A 17,502-nucleotide genomic window follows, 5' to 3' on the forward strand; every position below is an offset into this window, starting at 1 on the left:
CTAGCAGTGGATGTCTACTTTCTTATTCTGTACTCTTTCTTTTCACTGGCTTCTTTCATGCAGCATAATTGTTTTGAGACTCATCAGTGTTGTAGCGGGAGTCAGGAGTTCATTCGTGTGTGGAGGGACCACAGTTGGTTTTACCCATTGATGAACATCTGGGCTGTTTCCAGTGTTTGCCTCTGTGTGTCCAGATGGAGAGTGGGTTCAAGTGATGCTGCTTCTGAGTATGCTGTCGGGAGCAGTGATAGCAGCATCTCAGGTGAGCACGAATCGCAGACCACGTGTGGTGAGCCAGGGAAAATGGCTTTTGTAAATTAGCATTGAGGGAGCCCTCTGAGTCTGCTTGGGTGGGTGGCTACAACAAAATGCCACAGACTGGGTGACATAAACAACAGAAATTGATTTCTCCAGCTGTGGAGGCTGGAAGCCCGAGATCACGTCGCCAGCATGCTCGATGCTGGTGAGGGCCCCCTTTCTGGGTTCCAGAAGAGTTTTCTCCTTGTGTCCTCATGTGGCTGGTGGAAGGGGTGAGGGAGCTTTCTGGGTTTCTCATGAGGGCCTCAATCCGCCTGACCTCATCAGGTCCTAATGCCATCAAACTGAGGGCTAGGATTTGACATGTGAATTGGGGGTGGGGACTGAAACATTCAGTCCATAGCAAGTGCAATGCTGAGAAGCCTGTTTTTGAACCTCAAAGACTGTGAGAAACACTGTTTGCAACCACACGAGTGGCAATGGGTGTCTGGCTCCTGCCAGGAGTGTCTGAGTCACGTGGTCACTTGAGCCACAGAAAGTGTGAGTTTCAGGCAGGGGTTTTACACCGATGCCCCACATCTGTTTTAACTCTGTCGTTCCCCCAGAAACGGTGTCCTGGACACCTTCCAAGCCCAGGTCTGAGGTGGATCTTACCCCCAGCCTGTGGGGATGCGACTTCATCTCAGTTTTGCTTCACGCCTCCATTCCTCTGAATGCCACATAACCCTGGCTCGTCCTGTTTTGGGGAGAACCGCCCCCCACTCCACTGACAGTCTGGGGGCAGTGACAGCGGCATCTGGTGTCTCTGAAGGCTGGGCTTTACCCAGTATGCGTGTGCTCCTTCAAATGAACCTGTATGTAATTCAACTCCTAAAATACAAGCAGTGACTTGTTCTTTGCAGCTGGGGAAAGTGCCCTTGAGAGGGGTTGTGACCTGGCCACATGGGGAGGAGCAGAGTTGAGGGTTATCTCCTTTCAACTTTCTCACCGTCCCCCTTCTCAGGCCAATGTCTCCAGGGGTGGCGGGCACAGTAGTGATTTGGCCCCCAATCTCCTCCATTCAAACCATGGCCCTGCCACTGATGGCTTGTCTTCGTGCCTCAGTTTCTTTATCTGTAAGCGTCCGTGGATGGAGTGAAAAGCTCAAGGCCATCTGGCCTCCAGGATAGGTCCAGCTGTGGTGCTGCCGGGGGGAGGGGTCCCAGTCTAGGATTATTGGTCTAGCAATTAAGGAACAATTGCCTAATATTAACATGACTACAAGTGGAACATTGATCAGTGTTGATCTGAAATTCCATTTTGACTGTGCGTGTTGTATTTGCTCTGGCAGCACCACCCTTGGGCTTCAGGTCATAACGTTGCCCCTGAGGAACCCCTGCATGCTGGATGGTGGGGGGTTGAGGCTGGAGGGTGCCCACATCTGGATGCCCTGGGCCCTTTACCCAGAATGAAATGGATAGGTGGGTGTGAGGGCAGAACAGTCAGTGAGGTGGCTGGCCTAAAGCACCACCCAATAGGGTCAACCACACTAGATGGTGCCTGGCTCTTCTAGAAGATTCTGAAAGAGTGAGTAGCCATTGTGCTGGCTCCTCCTGCCCATGTGTTCTGCAAATAAACCCCTGTCACTAATAACAGCAGAATCCTAGAAGAGCTGACACAGCCACGTGCTCCATGTGTGTTTCTGATCCCTGTTGCTGCACAACAAACCCCTCAGAAATTCAGTGGCACAACGCGGCAGCTGTTCCATCAAATCAGGGTGGGCGGTCAAGGGTCAGGAATCCATGCAGGGTGCAGGGCTGTTCCACAGTGTCTGCAGAGCAGGAGTGCGGCGTGAGTGCTAAATTACTCCTCCTAAGGAGATGGAGGCTCCTGGAAGGATCCCCCTGAAGGAGGGGGGAGGGCTGGAAATGAAGGGGTGAGGTCCCCCACTGGAGAGGAACTCTGGGGAGCAGCAGACAGGAAATGCCAGTTCCTGTGCCTTCACTTCCCACGGCAGTGTTGGAGTTGGGGTGGGGTCTGGGGTAGGGGAGGTGAGGGGTTGGCTCCCCAGCCAGCTCCCCTGAGGCAGAGTGGCCCAAGGAGGCCGGTGCATCCGAGCAAAGATGGAGTCCTTGTTGGCTCCGGTGCTCAGGAGGCAAGTGTGATTTGGGGCCATTTCAAGCAACGTGCATAGGAATACGACCTTGGGCCAGACGGCTGCCTCTGCCACTCGCCAGATGGCACATGCCCTCACGTCTCTGAGCCTCTGTTTTTTTGCTGTGAAGTGTGGACAATAATGTGACGGGTAAATGAGGTATGTGTGTCCAGCCCTTAGGAGAGGCCCAGGGAAGCAGTGGACCTGGGCCCAGCAAGAGCACCTGTGGGTGTCAGCACCCGGGCAGACCTTTGTCAACACTGGCCAGGTGTCCCAACTTTTTGGGAGACAGAACCCTTTGAGAATCTGAGCTGTGGACACCTCGTCCGCCAGCTCTGTGGAGACTGGCAGCTCTGCCAAGCCGTGTGGACGTGGCTTTGGAACCCTGCGGCTGTCCAGCACCCTTCACCATGTGGTGGTGAGCGCTCCATCTCCATCTGCCGTGTGGCCTCGACTGCCACACACCTTGGAATCCAGCTGTCTCGTGTGCGAGGTGGTGAGCGGGTGTGAGGTGCTCCGCACAGGCCTGCCACAGAGAAGGCGCCCACGAGTGTCAGTCCCACGATGCGCATCTCCGTTGCGGGGGCCACAGCCCAAACCTTGGCCCTGCCTGGCCCTCAGTCCCCTGACCCCTCTTCTGCATAGACATCCATAGTGGGGTGTGGAACGGGGGTATCCTAGGGGAGCTAGGCTTGAGGACACCCCTGGCTTCCAGGGAGGGGTGTGGGGCAGCCAAGCGGAGCGGGGTCTGGGCCCAGTCTAGCCCTGCGCATGCTCGCCGTGGGCCCCGGGATCTCCGCCTCTCTGGGCTCCCACTTCGTTCCCTGCAGAAGGAAGTCGGTGGCCAGCTTAGCTGCTTCCAGGCAACCATGCAGCCAGACACAGGGTGCCCTGCAGCCACAGGAAATGACCACCAGGGGGCTCAGGGGCCAGCACAGCGCTCGATGCCAGCCTGTGCCTGGGGGCTGTGGCCACAATGCGCTGACTCTGCCAGCCCTTTCCCAGGGCCCAAGCCCCAGCCCCACAACACACCACGTGTTTCCAGGGAGTGCTCCAAGGCCCCCTTCCTACCTCCCAAATGGGTCTTGGGCTTCCTGCCTGTAACGTCCAGCAGAGATAAGCCGGAGGAAAACACTGGAATGTTCGTCAACCCGTAGGAGACTAGGGATTGTTCCCAAGTCCCTGGGGAGCCAGGCCTGGGCTTCGGAGATAATGCTTCATGAGGCAAGGCCCATTTTTCTCTCCGCCCCCCTGCCAGGAGCCCCTGTTTCTCGTTTCCAGGAGCTGCTCAGATGCTCTGCTGTGGGATATCTGCAGGTCCATGCACAAGCCTGCCCCAGCCACCAGCCTGGGTGACAATGCCCTTTGCCCAGGCCCCACTGGGGCTCCCTGTCTGCCCTTTGTTATCCTTCTGGGCCAAACTTTCCATAATAAAAAGAAATCTGAAGCATCAGGCAGGGGTATCTGACAGCAATAAATTTATTAAGTATCTCCCCAAAATATGAACACAAACCAGTAAAAAAACCCAAAATGAACCATAAAACATCAGACCTGGAGCTCACAACAAAGCAGAGACAAATGAGTGACACAAAAATGGAAATGACCTGTGGCGGGAAGACAGCTGAATGGACTCAGGTGGGGTGGGGATGCTGCCAATACTGAGGGACAGACACGAGGGAGCCCTAGGGTGACGTGACGGGAACCGGTGGGCGAGGCTGGGTGGCGTCAGTAGGTCTGGGGGACAGACCTCGTGGCCTGGCCGCGGCCTGACCCGCCCCCCGAGCGCTGCTTCACTTGGGGCCCTGGGCCTCCGATTCCTCCTCATCATCTTCGTACATCTCGCCCTCCTCCTCGGCCGTGGCGTCCTGGTACTGCTGGTACTCGGACACCAGGTCATTCATGTTGCTCTCGGCCTCGGTGAACTCCATCTCGTCCATGCCCTCGCCCGTGTACCAGTGCAGGAAGGCCTTGCGCCGGAACATGGCCGTGAACTGCTCCGAGATGCGCTTGAACAGCTCCTGGATGGCCGTGCTGTTGCCGATGAAGGTGGAGGACATCTTGAGCCCGCGCGGCGGGATGTCGCACACGGCCACCTTCACATTGTTGGGGATCCACTCCACGAAGTAGCTGCTATTCTTGCTCTGGATGGCCAGCATCTGCTCGTCCACCTCCTTCATGGACATGCGGCCCCGGAAGACGGTGGCCACTGTCAGGTAGCGGCCGTGGCGGGGGTCGCAGGCGGCCATCATGTTCTTGGCGTCAAACATCTGCTGGGTGAGCTCGGGTACCGTCAGGGCGCGATACTGCTGGCTGCCCCGGGCGGTCAGTGGGGCGAAGCCGGGCATGAAGAAGTGCAGGCGCGGGAAGGGCACCATGTTCACAGCCAGCTTGCGCAGGTCGGCATTCAGCTGGCCCGGGAAGCGCAGGGAAGTGGTGACCCCGCTCATGGTGGCCGACACCAGGTGGTTCAGGTCCCCATACGTAGGTGTGGCCAGCTTGAGGGTGCGGAAGCAGATGTCGTAGAGGGCCTCGTTGTCGATGCAGTAGGTCTCGTCCGTGTTCTCCACCAGCTGGTGGATGGACAGCGTGGCGTTGTAGGGCTCCACCACCGTGTCTGACACCTTGGGCGATGGCACCACACTGAAGGTGTTCATGATCCTGTCGGGGTACTCCTCGCGCACCTTGCTGATGAGCAGCGTGCCCATCCCAGACCCCGTGCCCCCTCCCAGGGAGTGGGTCAGCTGGAAGCCCTGCAGGCAGTCGCAGTTCTCACATTCCTTCCGCACCACGTCCAGCACTGAGTCGACCAGCTCGGCGCCCTCCGTGTAGTGGCCCTTGGCCCAGTTGTTCCCAGCCCCGCTCTGGCCTGTGAGGTCAGGAGGTGGCACAGAGGGTCACGCCTCCCGCACCTGCTCAAACATCCCAACCCAGAGGGCCACTGCGCCCGCTTCCCCACTACCCAATGGGGAGGCCACCCGTCCTCATGCTCCTCACGGCTCCCCACGCTGTTCTGTTGGGGTCCATGCTGCCCGGCTGCCATATTAAGGGCTCTAGTCAGAATCTGAGAACCTGGAGTTACAGCTCCAGCTCTGCCTCACTTAGGGGTCCTAGGTGACTTCCTCAGCCCTTCCCTCCAGCCCACCCACCATCTGGCTGGCGGTGCTGGAGACATGAATTACAACCCCCAGAATCCCTGGCAGCTTGGGTGATGGATGTGGATTGTGCCCATCTGTTGGAGTTCTGAGCTCTGGAAGGCAGAAATGGGGCAATGTCTTCTTCCGGTAAATGTGCCAGCACCCAAGACCCTGCCACTCATCATGGGCACGAGGACCACCTGATCTCCTGATCACAGTGATGTTGTGTTGGTGAATGCCGGGCCTCTGGAGGCCGTGATTCCTGTCCCACCAGTTCTCTAACATTCCTGTGAGCTTAACTCTGTTTTACACACAGTGCTTGAAATATACACTGGTTTCTGTTCCCCGCACAGAACCCTTTCTCTGGGCCTCCACTGCCAACTGCAAAATGGGAGATCAGCTCTACCCTGCAAGATTGCATTGAGGGCGACGATGCCCTTTTGTGCCCGTTGATCTGGACTGGCCCGTGATGGGGTCTGCCATCAGTGTAGGACCAGGGAAACTTACCAAAGATGAAGTTGTCAGGCCTGAAGAGGTGCCCAAAGGCCCCTGACCGGACGCTGTCCATGGTTCCAGGCTCCAGGTCCACCAGGATGGCCCGAGGCACATACTTGTGAGCTGAGGGGAGAGGGTGGGTTATGTGGGCTCCTCCTGGCCTCTGAATCCTGCCTTGGCCTCCTAGCCTGGTCCTCTTGCTCTGAGAGCTCAGAATCTGGTCACAGAAGCAGGAACCACGTGTGAAAAGGGAATTGACGGGACTTCCAGGACCAAATCCCACATCCATGTGGGCAGGTTAGCATTTCTCCAGCTCAATATGGACACCATTTCACATCAGTTGCTCAATGGCCCCTGCCCAAGTCCTCCAGGTGACCCCTGTTCCGGACCCTCCTATAGGTTGGCCCCCTGAGGGGGCTTTTGGGGCCCTGCCCAGCCCTGTCCACGCCTGTGGAGTGTGCATGTGTCTTGTGGCCATGGAACTCATTTGAATCTCACTGTAGTGACATTTACTAGGATTCCTTATCTTTATTCTGTGTGTGTCAAGTTATACCTGCCTGCCAACCAATAAGAGGGCAGGTCCCAGGACCCAGCATCCAGGAGCCCTCCCACCTCCCCCGGGGTCAAGGATGGGAGCTCACAAGAGGCCTCGTTGTAGTAGACGCTGATCCGCTCCAGCTGCAGGTCTGAGTCTCCCACATAGTTTCCACTGGGGTCTATGCCGTGCTCGTCGCTGATGACCTCCCAGAACTTCAGGGAGAAAGAAGAGGTCAGCAGGTGGCCATTACCCCCACCAGGCCCTGTCCCTCCCAAGGTGTACAAGCCCTGCATGTAAAATTAGGGGCTTGGACCCAAAGTCTACACTAGCCCCTTTGAGAGTCTTCTGAAAAGAACCCAAGGTCTGTCATCAGTCAAAAAATTGTAATAAGCATCACGTCCACGGTTCTTGGAGTCCTCAGCCGACACAGGGCCAGCACACAAACCCAGCTCTGCACCTGCTGCCCAGGGTCAGTAACAAACACCCTCTGTGGGTGGCTCTTATTATTCACTTTTCAGATGAGGAAACTGAGGCACAGAGAAGGTAAGTGACAGAGACAGAGTCTGGGCTCCACATGCCCCTCGGTGGCAGGGCAGAGGATGTGCAGTGACAGGGGCCAGCAGCCTCAGCCACAGGAACCACAGGGGCCCCGAGTGGGGACTTGCTTGGGGTCACCCAGCCTGTCCACGCACAGCCCCAATTGCCAGGCCCCCTGCTGCCTGCCCCCCTGCCCCGGCAGGAAGCCACAGCGCCTCTCACACTTTGCTCCCATGACTGCAGCAGGCAGGAGGATAAGCCCAGGGCCTCGACTCAGGGTCTGGACCACCCCACCCAGCTGTGTGACCTTGGGCAGGTCCCAAAAATACTCTGTGCCACAGTGTCCTCATGTGTTCAATGGGCCTACCCATGAAAACAGGCCACTGTGAGAATAAAGTGAGTGTCTGTGAAAGCGTGTGAATGGTGTGTGGCGGAGGCTAGTGCTGTGTGCAGTTATCAGCACGTGTGTCCACACAAGGGCATGTGACCTGGGGGGAGGGAAGGCTGCACAGAACCCTGCCCTCGCACCAGGGGCACTTCCGGTTGGCCCACAGAGGCAGGAGACTACTGGTCACACAGGGTGACTTCCCGGTGCCCCTCCCCGTTGCTCCTCAGGGGTGGGGTGACTTTCAGAAGATGAATGGCTGTGAAGTGGGCTGAGCAGGAGTCCTGCACTGGGAGAGGCTTCCCGGTTACTGAAGCAGTTAGAACCGTCTACATGTACTCCTCTGTGCGGAGGTGTCCCCAGCAGACAGAAGGCTCCTGGCAGCTGTGCCCAGCTGCCTGGGCACGCGGCCCCGGCTGGGGAGAGACTTCCACAGTATGCCCTTCGGTTCTTTTGGAATTCTTTGTGACATGCACATGTTAACTTCATGCACACAAAAAAATTAACGATCAAATTGTTTAAAAACCTGAAAAGTATGAACAGTGTCATTATTATAAAGTGCATAGAAGCATCTTGGCAATTCATCAGAGAGACTGTTCTCAGAGGTCAGAGGTCACCTTTCAGCGACATGAGATTGGATTCCTTCCCTGTTTTGTGCTTTTTCGTCACTGCTAAAGTTTTCTTCTTCTTTTTACATTAAATGTGTGTTAATTTTGTACTTAGAAAAAATAAACATACAGAAATGCCACTCAGAGGCATTCAAGGCCAGATCAGAGCTTCCTGTCACTACCTGGCTCCCCATGCCTTCCTTCCCGAGGCTGTCCACGAGGCTGAGCCTGGGGACACCCCAAACCTCTGGCTTCAGGAACACCCACAGCCCCTGTAGAGGAGGGTGAGCTCAAGACAGCAAGTGTGGGGCCAGGAGAGAGTGACCCAGGTACCACATCATCTATGGGAAGCATGTTCTTCTAGGAGACAACGGACCTCCGTGGGTGCAGACCCCGGCACCAGCCAGCATGTGACAGTGACTCCACCTCTTGGGACCTCAGCTTTCTCATCTGTAAAGTGGACGTGATAATGGTACCCACATCAAGGGGTTAACATCAGTCCTGACACATAAAAGCATTCAGCAAATGTTGGCTTTGTTGAGCAAAAAGGCCTTAGATGCTTTTTCAATTGGTAAAGCCATATGCGCTGATAACTTAAATAAAAGATAGCTTTAAAAAATCAACATGCTTTGGAATACCGTGGCATAGTGAAAGATCACCAGAGACATGAGATCTCCAAGATATACCCTTGAGGAAAAAGGCACATTGAGCAATGACCTATACAATAAAAAGGGAAACCTTATGACAGATGCTATATTCCTGTACAAAGACGTGTGCACATGTGCAGAGCAGGGAATAGAAGAATGAAAAATAGACCTGCCCACTGGAGGGGGTGCCTCAAGGGGCAGGGGGTTAAATGCTCACTTTATAGCCTGACCTGCAGTGTTTCAATATTTTAGAAGTGTTTCAGTATTTTATGTTAATACTTGCTTTTGCAGTTAAAATAAAATGATAATTTCAAATAGTAAATAGATCTCATTAGTAAAATAGATTATGAAACATTTAATAAATAATAAAATACAATTTTGTAAGTTAAATAAGAAATCTTTATGATCACCACTACAGATGAGAAAAGTGCCAGATGGCCGTGGACTCAAGGTCCAGGCCACAGCTCCTATTTCAGACCTTAAGTTTTTGTCTGGGGTGGTGGGGGCGGGTCAGGCCCTGGGCGGCGGCGCTGTCCTTGGTGCTGATCCTTTACCGCGCCGCTCAGGAGCCCAAGGCAAGTGGTGCGCAGCGGCTCCCTGGACGCAGGGGCGGGGGCGTTAAGCGCCTGCAAGACCCCATGCCTTCTCCCACCCCCACCCTACCCTTCCATTCCGGGCACAGTGAGCGCCACCGTGACCCATTAAGGAGGCGCGGGGGCAGAGGGAGGCTGCAAGGAAACGTAAACCCCTCCTCCCTTTGGCTGTCGGGGCCAGAGCCCCTCCCCTCTGTGGCCCCGCCCTGAGGAGGGGGCGCAGACAAAGGCTCCAGGACAGCCCTGCCTCCCTAAGGGAGGAGGAAGGGGTCCTGGACTCATCCGCCCAGTTGTGGGGGTGCGGGTACCCCAGGCATCCTGCTGCGTCCATGCAGACAAAGATTCAAACCCCTGCCAGTCCAGGCAGGTGATTCAATTTCCCCAAGCGTTGAGTTTTTTCATTTTGGGGAGAAGGATGACACCCCATCTCACTGCACTCTGGGTCGGTGATGAGAGCACCTGGCTCGGTGCTCAACAGGTAGTGGTCAGTCCCAGGTGGCCCTGATCTCTGTCCATCCCCTCCTGCCCTCCCCAGAGTGGGCAGCTTGAATCCCGCAGCACTCAAGGACGAGTCAGCAGGAAAGCAGCCCTCTTGCTCACCCCAGTCAGCTGATGCCGATGGGCGACAGGAAAGCGTGCCCTTCCCCTTCCACGGAAACAGAAATGGCCAAGTCTATGGATCAGAGGCTGAACTACTGGGCAGAAAAATTCTCCACATGGGGCCGGGCAGCCTCTGAGCACCTTCTTCAAGTTTGGACTCAAAGGGGCAGCAACTGGGAAGGTAAGGAAGGATTCCCCTCCCCAAAATCCACCTCTGTCTTGTTTGATTGTTAAAAAGAATCAGATATAAATTTTTACAACAAACATAAATTAAGAAAATCAATGCGAAAGGAATCAAAAGTAATAAGCAAACCCAAGGGTCACAGCTCTGAGAAGCAGGAAAAAAATCTCTGCGGAGGACGCTGTGGGAAGCAGCCTGGGAGGTGCGGCCCTGCCTTTGCCAGAAGGCCGGTCCCAGCCCGGGAGGAGGGGCGCAGTGCATCACCACTCCCCCAGGCCCAGACGGGACTCAGGGCTGCCCTCCCTTCCCGCGCGACCCCTGGCCCTCCGAGGAGCAGATGTTCAGGGCAGGCCTGGCCCCCGTGACATTAATGAGTTCTCGGCCCCTCCTGCATGGCCAGGGCAGCTGTCAGCCATTGCCCCAGGAGCCCTGATTTGATTTGAGGCCATCGTCCCCCAGGCATGCCCCTCCCCCAGCTCCTTCCTCGGGCAGGCACAGCCATCTCCGAGATTAGGAGTCTCCCGCTCCCAACTCCCCGAGACCCCATCCCAGGCGCCTCCACCCTAGAGCCCAAATTGCAATTTACATGTCAGCCACGTGGCTGCCCCAGACCCCTTGTAATTAGCTTTTTTTGTTCATGCCTCGTTTCCATGGCAACCCCCTCCAGAGGAAGCCTTTCTTCGGCCCCTTCCCCTCCCGGACTTGTCTCCTACCCCCGCCTCCTTTGGGGACCAGCTCGACACCATCCCCGCGCTGGGTCCCTGGCCTTGGTCCTGACAGGGCCACCCTCTCCCCTCGTGTTGTTTTGAGGGAACCAGGCCCTCAGGGCCGCACCCATCCCGCCTGGGCCCCCGCACTGGGTGTCGCAGGGACTTGCTGTGTGACCTTGGGCAAGGGACAGCCTCCCCGGACTTGGAGACGTAACATCAGCCTCCTGGGTACGTGCCACCTCCTCTTCCCGCCTCAACCCCAACATCTTTGAGGTGGGCTAACAATGGAGGGGAGGGGCCGCTCGCGTGGAGCTTTCCAAGCCTGGAGCCCGGCTTTGTTCCCACGTCCAACCCCCAGACGCGCGGTGCAGTGCCGCGTGGCGTATGCCCAGGCGGGCCCACGCTGAGGGAGCCTACAGAACTGGACCAAGGTCACCCCGAGTGCGGGCCCAGCTTCTCCCGCAACAAAGGAACAGTAGGGCCAGGCAGCCGAGGGTTCTCGGAGCGAGGCTGGGGGCACCAGGGCGGCTGTGGCCTCTGGGAGGACCGCCTGTTCCTGGGGGGGAGGAGGGCAGAGGAGGTCATTGTGGCTTTGAGGGGGCGCCCCACCCAAACCTGCCCACCCCACCGTCTCGCTGAAGGCTGAGTCGCGACCCCAAAGGAGGGCCGCGCGCAGCCGGCGCCCCAGCTGCACCTGCCGCGGCCGGCGGAGGAGGGCGCAGCTGCCGAGGGACTCGCTCCGCGCTCGCGCAGGCCCCGGGGACCGCGCAGGGCCCGGGGAAGGCGGGCTGGGGGCGGCAGGGCGCGCTCGTCGCTTTGTTCTCGGCTTCGCAGTGGCCAGTGCGGCGCGGGGTGGACGGCGCCGCCCGCTGCCCTCCCCGGGGCCGCGTCGGGTGGGGACGCGCCGGGCGCGCGGTCGGGCGCGCGGCCTCACCTTGGCCCCGATCTGGTTGCCGCACTGACCGGCCTGGATGTGCACGATCTCCCTCATGCTCGGTGCGTGGCGGGCGGCTGCGGGACGCGCGCGGACTGCCGGGCTGGCTGCGGAGGGTCTGCCGCCCCCGCCACCCGCTCTTATAGGCTGGGCCCCGCCCGCCACGCCCCGCGTGGCGTCACCGCGCGCGGCCAATCGGGGGAGCTGCCGCAGAGTGCCGCTCGGGTGCCGCAGCGTCCGCCCGCCGCCGCCGGAGCCGGGCCCCCGGCCCCCCGAAAGGAGGGGCTGGCGGGCTCCGGGGAGACAATGAAGTCCTCCGGCCCGCGCTCCCCGCCCCGGCCGCCCTCGCCGGTCCCACTCCGCGACTTGGCAAGGAGGGTCCTTCTTCCCCACACCCGTTCAGGGACCAACCCCATCTTCCCACCCCAAAGGTCGAGAGGGACGCCTCCCAGCCCCTTGTGTTGTGGCAGGAAGGGCCACACAAGGTACTCGGAGCTTCGCCGGCACCCTCGGGGGCGGAGGAGGCAGGAACGGCGGCAGCAGGCACAGAGCGGGCATGGGGCAGGGCTGAGAAATGCCTGAGTCACGCGTGATGGGCGCAGGAGGGCGTTGGCCGGCGACGACGGCAGCGCTGAGCTTCACTGTCCTCTGCAGTGGGGGATGGCACCTGCCCCTCCTCCCCCGGGGGCGGCCTTCAGGTTCCGAATGGGTCTTGCCTTGTACCCCCAGCAGGCTCAGCGCCTGGCACGCAGCCACTGCTCGGTGAATATTGGTTTCAGGAATCGTCATAAGAACAGCCAGGTGAGGGACCGACCGGGTGGGGGATGGTGTGCAGTGGTGTCTAACTCACTCCGTGATGTCACCTGTACGCCTGGATTCTTGGTCCAAGTGAGGCCACAGGGAGGGGGCTACATAGGGAGGTGGTGTGTGCATAAGGTGGGGGTTCCTGGAGGAAAAACTGGGAGAGTCCACTGGTCAGAGGAGGGAGGGAGGTGGGCGTGCAGCGCCACTGACACTTCTACACGCGCACACACCAGTGGCTCTGGATTCCCCGGGGAGACTAGGGAAGCCACCTGATAATAAGGTCCTTCTGATATTTCAGGAATGAGCTTCTCCAGAAAGGGCGTTCCCCGGGCAGTCGGCAGAACACGGCCGTGGGTCCGTCCGCTCAGCGCTGGGCTGGCATGGTGGGGCTGTGTGCGGCTTTTCTCCCCTCCTGGGCTCCCCATGTTGGCCAGTCTAGGAGTGGGTCTTTTGTTCTCAAGAGAAGCCCCTCCCCCACAACGTGTCCATGATGTGCTTTTCTGTGGTTGGCTTCCAGCCACCTGGGGCCACACCCTGTCCCCCCCTTTCAGGGGGTCCCTGGTGAGCATTTGGCTCTTCCCTGAAGCTGGCTGCACCTCCCTGTCTGAGCAAACAAAGCTTCACAGCATCCAGTCAGCCATCCCTGGCCCTGCTGCCTCCCTGGGGCCAGACTGGCCCCCCTCCAACCCCAGAGGGCTCTGGTGCTGACTCAAGGCTGACTCACCATCCTGTCTCCCAGCAAAGGCTGGCCCTGCTGGGAATCAGCTCCCAGCCCTGAGACCTGCAGTCAGGGCTGGAGCTGCCAGTGTGGGTGGGGCACTGGCCAGCTGGGGGGCTGCAGGTGTCGCTAGAACCGTCCTGGAGTTGGCTGATCCCATCGCTTTGCCTCCACTGACCCTGTGCCAGGAAGGGGGTCGACTGTGCAGGAGACCAGGTGGGCTCCTCAGTAAGGGGCCCTGGGCTGCAGCAGAGGGTGGAGCTAAGGCTGCCAGCAGCAGGCAGCATAGTCCACCCCAGATGCCCACTCCCAGGACAGGGACCTTGCTGGACAGCTCCACCCCATGCAGGACGCCTTGCCTCAAATACATCCCGAGGTGGCTGAGCACTGACCCCTCCCCGGACGGCATTGCTGGGGGAACAGAGAGCCCGGCCCCCGACCCACCTGCCCCATGGGCCCCTCAGAGCAGATGAGGAGGGGACAGTGGTGCCCCGTCTGCTGCAGCTGAGGGCGGCCTTGGCAGTGTCTGAGCCTGTCACCATGGAGGTGGTGGGCACAGGGGGTTGCATGCGGAGAGTCGGCAAAGACACAGGGTAAGAGTAGCCGCAGCTTGGGTCCCCATGCGCTCCCCTCCGGAGGCGGGACCTCCGGCACTCTGGCTTTGCAGGCCAGCCACAGTTTCTGGCACTTCTCCCCCTCATCACACCCACCCCTCCCGCCTCCCCCAGCTTCTACCCTCAAGCTTCAAGCAGTACTGGGAGGGAGCTGATGCATGGCAGTGAGGCTGCCCCAACGTGGTATTTATTACCAGACCGCTTCCCAGCCCAGAGACTCTGTGAGCAGGCACTGGCCGTGCTGCCTTTCAGACGGACAGGCTGAGAGCCTTAGAAGAGATCGGCTACGCCAGCCTCTGCAGCTCCTGCAGACACAGGTCCCACCCGAGGCAGGACCTCATCCTTCCTGTGAGGCTGGGTCTTGCTGGTCACAGAGTCCTTTCTCCGAGGCCCCCTTGGGAGCAGCACTCCTGATGGCTCTTCATATGCCTGCTGGCCAGGCTCAAGTCCCCAGAGTTGGGTGTGTCCCCTCAACTCCTCCTGGAGAGTCGTGTTATTCCTCTCTGGCCCCAGAGGGTCTGTGCGTTCACACCTTGAGAGGTCATCTAGCCCGTCTGCTTTGACAAGCGACAGCCCTGGTCACACAGGCACTGGGCCATGTGGTGTCACCCCCGCCACCAGCAGCACAGCAGCACCTCTCGGAGCGTCCTGCGAAGCTCCTGGCTGCGGAAGGCGTAGACGAGGGGGTCGGCGATGGCGTTGCACATGATGAGGACCAGGAAGAGGTGGGAGTTCTTGAAGATGCAGGCGCAGGTGGGGTGCTGAGGACAGAGGACGGTGAGAGAGAGGTGCAGGAAGAAGGGGCCCCAGCACAGGAAGAAGATGCCCAGCAGGAGGGTTAGGGTGGCAGCGCCCTTGAGGCCGGAGCCCTGGTGGGTGGGGCGCCGCGTCTTGTGCAGCCGGGCAATGCCGCGGGCATGCTGGCACGCCCGGGCGAGCATGTGGACGTACAGCACCGCCATGAGCACCAGCATGGCTACGAAGAAGCTGACAAGACAGAGCAGCGCAGCCGTGTGGGCATAGTAGCTGGTGAAGAGGCTGCTGGAGATGGCGCTGGCCACCCAGATGGCCGCGATGGCCCGCCACACCCGCGGCAGCGTCACGATGCTGTGGTACCGCAGCGCGTAGAAGATGGAGATGTAGCGGTCCACGGCGATGGCGCCCAGGAAGCAGAGGCTGGACACCATGGAGGCGCACACGAGCACGTCGATGACCGAGTCGAGCTGCTGCACCACGGCGGCCCGCGCAGCCAGGGCGCCCGCCTCCAGCAGCTGCGTGACCGCTGTCTCCAGCACGTTGCTCACGCTCACCAGCAGGTCGGCCGCGGCCAGGCAGCAGATGAGGAAGTACATGGGCGAGTGCAGGTTGCGGTTCCTGGCTATGGCGGCCACCACCAGCACGTTCTCCACCAGGCTCACCAGCCCCAGGCTGAGGAAGAGCCCATCAGGAATGTACACCTCCAGGCACCGGGGCCCCGTGCGGTTGGTGGCCAGCGCGAGGTGGGGGGCGGCCGGGGAGGTGGAGTTGCGGGCATGCAGCAGGCTCTGGGGCCCCTGCGTGGCCATAGTCCCTCCAGGAAGCAGCAGGGGGTCCTCCCTCCGCAGAAGCTCCGCTCAGCTCATGGTGCCACCAGTAGAGCGGTTCGTGTGTGCCCCCGAGTCCACACTCACACTCACCCTCTCCCTGGCGGGGCAAACGTCAGCCCGGGCATGGCCCAGGAGAGGCCCCCGCCTCGCCCCCAGTCTAGTCCGGTCACTTCCAAGCAAGACCCCAAGCTCGGCAGCACCGACCCTCTGGCCTCAGCCCACCTCCCCACCTGTTCGCTGGAGGTGCCGTCGCTCAGGTCTTCATGCGTCTGCCTCCTGCCTCCACAGGTCAGGGGTGCGCTGACGTCCGGAAGAATGGAGCCTTTCTCCACGTCTTTAAAGTGGGTCCTGGAGCCCCTCCTCCTGAGGGCAGCCACATGACGGGCGTGTGCCCGGGAATGCACCCTGGCCTGCCGCTAGGTGGAGCAAACGGCCCCTGGGGCTGTCCCGGCTTCCAGGGTCCCCAGACTCCTGGGGGGACATCTCTCTTTCCCCCTCAAAGGCCCTGCAGCCTGGCCAGCCTCCCCTGTGCTCAGCCAACCAGCGCTCCCAGTCTGGGCTCTGCTCCAGGCTTCTGTGCATGTGGGGCATCCTCTAGACCTGTCCCTGAGACTTCCAACCCTCCTCCAGGCCCACGGCAGCACTGCCTCCTCCCGGAAGCCCTCCTGTTCCTCCACGTCTCTCTGATGCTGCCCTGCCTCGGGAATGCTCATTAGCTGTTCACTGTCCATCCCAGCCCTAACGCCTAATCTCCCACCTCATGTTAGATGTTTACCGAGGGCAGCCCCTGCCGCCAAGTACCCCCGTCCTTTTGCTGAGTGCTGCCAGGGGCATCCTAGCCACAGGGGCTGCAGGAGCCTCGCAGGGACAGAGGTGCTAGCCCCCATTTCCTCTGTGCCAGGAACCACTTCCAGACAGACCTGTCTTTGTCACTGCAGGAGCTGGGTCAGCAGTGCCCCATGGACCCGATGGCTCCATTCCACCCGCTCCCAGCACTCACTCACTCACTGAGGACCATGCCCTCCTCTGAAGGCCCAGGTGTGTGTGGGGGCTCGTTCCTCTGTTGACAGGTGGAGAGTGGCTGGTGGTGGAGGTGAGGGGCGGGGTGGGGGAGCCGGAGGGAGGTGTGTTTTGGGTGTATCTGTGATGTTCCTGCTGAAGTTCATTCTCACCCATCCTCCCAGCTGCCAGATGGCCTCCGAAGCACCCACATGTGTGAGCACAATTACTAGCCACTTACAGTATCAATCACTGCTTCCATCTGCACAACTTACAAAACTCTCTGCCTCCTTTTGTTTTGAAGCCCGTCACACATGAACATGCACACGTTATAAATATGCAGGTTGGCGGATGCCCCAGTCTGCACACAGCAGCACCCAGATGGAGCAGATGAAGCCGTCATTGCACTGGACAGCCTGTGGCTGTCCTGCCCCATTTTGGAACTGTCTGTGCCCGGACCCGGTTCATGCCTCCCGCTTAGCACTGAGACATCTTTGAGCTGCATGGAGTGGCCGTTAAGGTGTCCACCACATTGGCATTGGGGCAGCCCCCACCTCCGTCCCTAAGTACTGCTGGGCACCTTTGTCACACAGGCATGTTCCAGCGGGCATGTCCCAAGGAGTGGGCTTCCGTGCTCAGGTCTTCGCTTTCGTAGATTTGGCCAAACCATTTCCCCAAATGGTGGCCCTTCCTGCCTATTTCAGGCAGTGCACAAACCCCCACTCTGTGCAGTCCCAAGTCCCACAGGAAGCAGACACACCCCCTCCCACTGACCTCCTGGTGGAGAGCCCCAAGGGAGCTCAGGGTCCCAGGGTAGGTTACGAGGCAGAGCTGCAGCAGAGGAAGAGGTCCTGGCAACAGGGAGGGGCTGGGTTGGCACCTCCACCACACAAGTCGCTGCAGCGTTCCATCCCCGAGGGCCACCTTCCAGCCCTAGGGCACCAATGAGCATCTGCTGGGCCACCCCCAGCTGCTGTGTTGTGACATTTCAGGGATGTTAGCATTTCCAGCTCTATAAATGAGGCCT

The 17,502-nt window shown here is 59.4% G+C and overlaps 2 protein-coding genes across 2 annotated transcripts; both read right to left on the reverse strand.

Annotated features, from left to right (window-relative positions):
* Positions 1 to 3,853: 3,853 nt before the first annotated feature.
* On the reverse strand, positions 3,854 to 11,909 carry TUBB3 (tubulin beta 3 class III). The gene is made up of 4 exons (XM_081032898.1): positions 11,755 to 11,909; positions 6,663 to 6,771; positions 6,034 to 6,144; positions 3,854 to 5,258 (listed from the first exon to the last, which is right to left on the reverse strand). Exons 1-4 carry the CDS (start codon positions 11,809 to 11,811, stop codon positions 4,183 to 4,185), a joined length of 1,353 nt encoding a protein of 450 aa, XP_080889024.1. The 5' UTR covers positions 11,812 to 11,909; the 3' UTR covers positions 3,854 to 4,182.
* Positions 11,910 to 12,859: 950 nt separating this feature from the next.
* MC1R (melanocortin 1 receptor) lies at positions 12,860 to 15,571 on the reverse strand. Its single transcript, XM_081032899.1, has one exon. The coding sequence runs from the start codon at positions 15,453 to 15,455 to the stop codon at positions 14,496 to 14,498; it is 960 nt and encodes a 319-aa protein (XP_080889025.1). The 5' UTR covers positions 15,456 to 15,571; the 3' UTR covers positions 12,860 to 14,495.
* Between the last annotated feature and the right edge of the window lie 1,931 nt (positions 15,572 to 17,502).

The sequence above is a fragment of the Rhinolophus hipposideros genome, assembly GCF_964194185.1.
Source record: "Rhinolophus hipposideros genome assembly, chromosome: 21".
NCBI lineage: Eukaryota > Metazoa > Chordata > Mammalia > Chiroptera > Rhinolophidae > Rhinolophus > Rhinolophus hipposideros.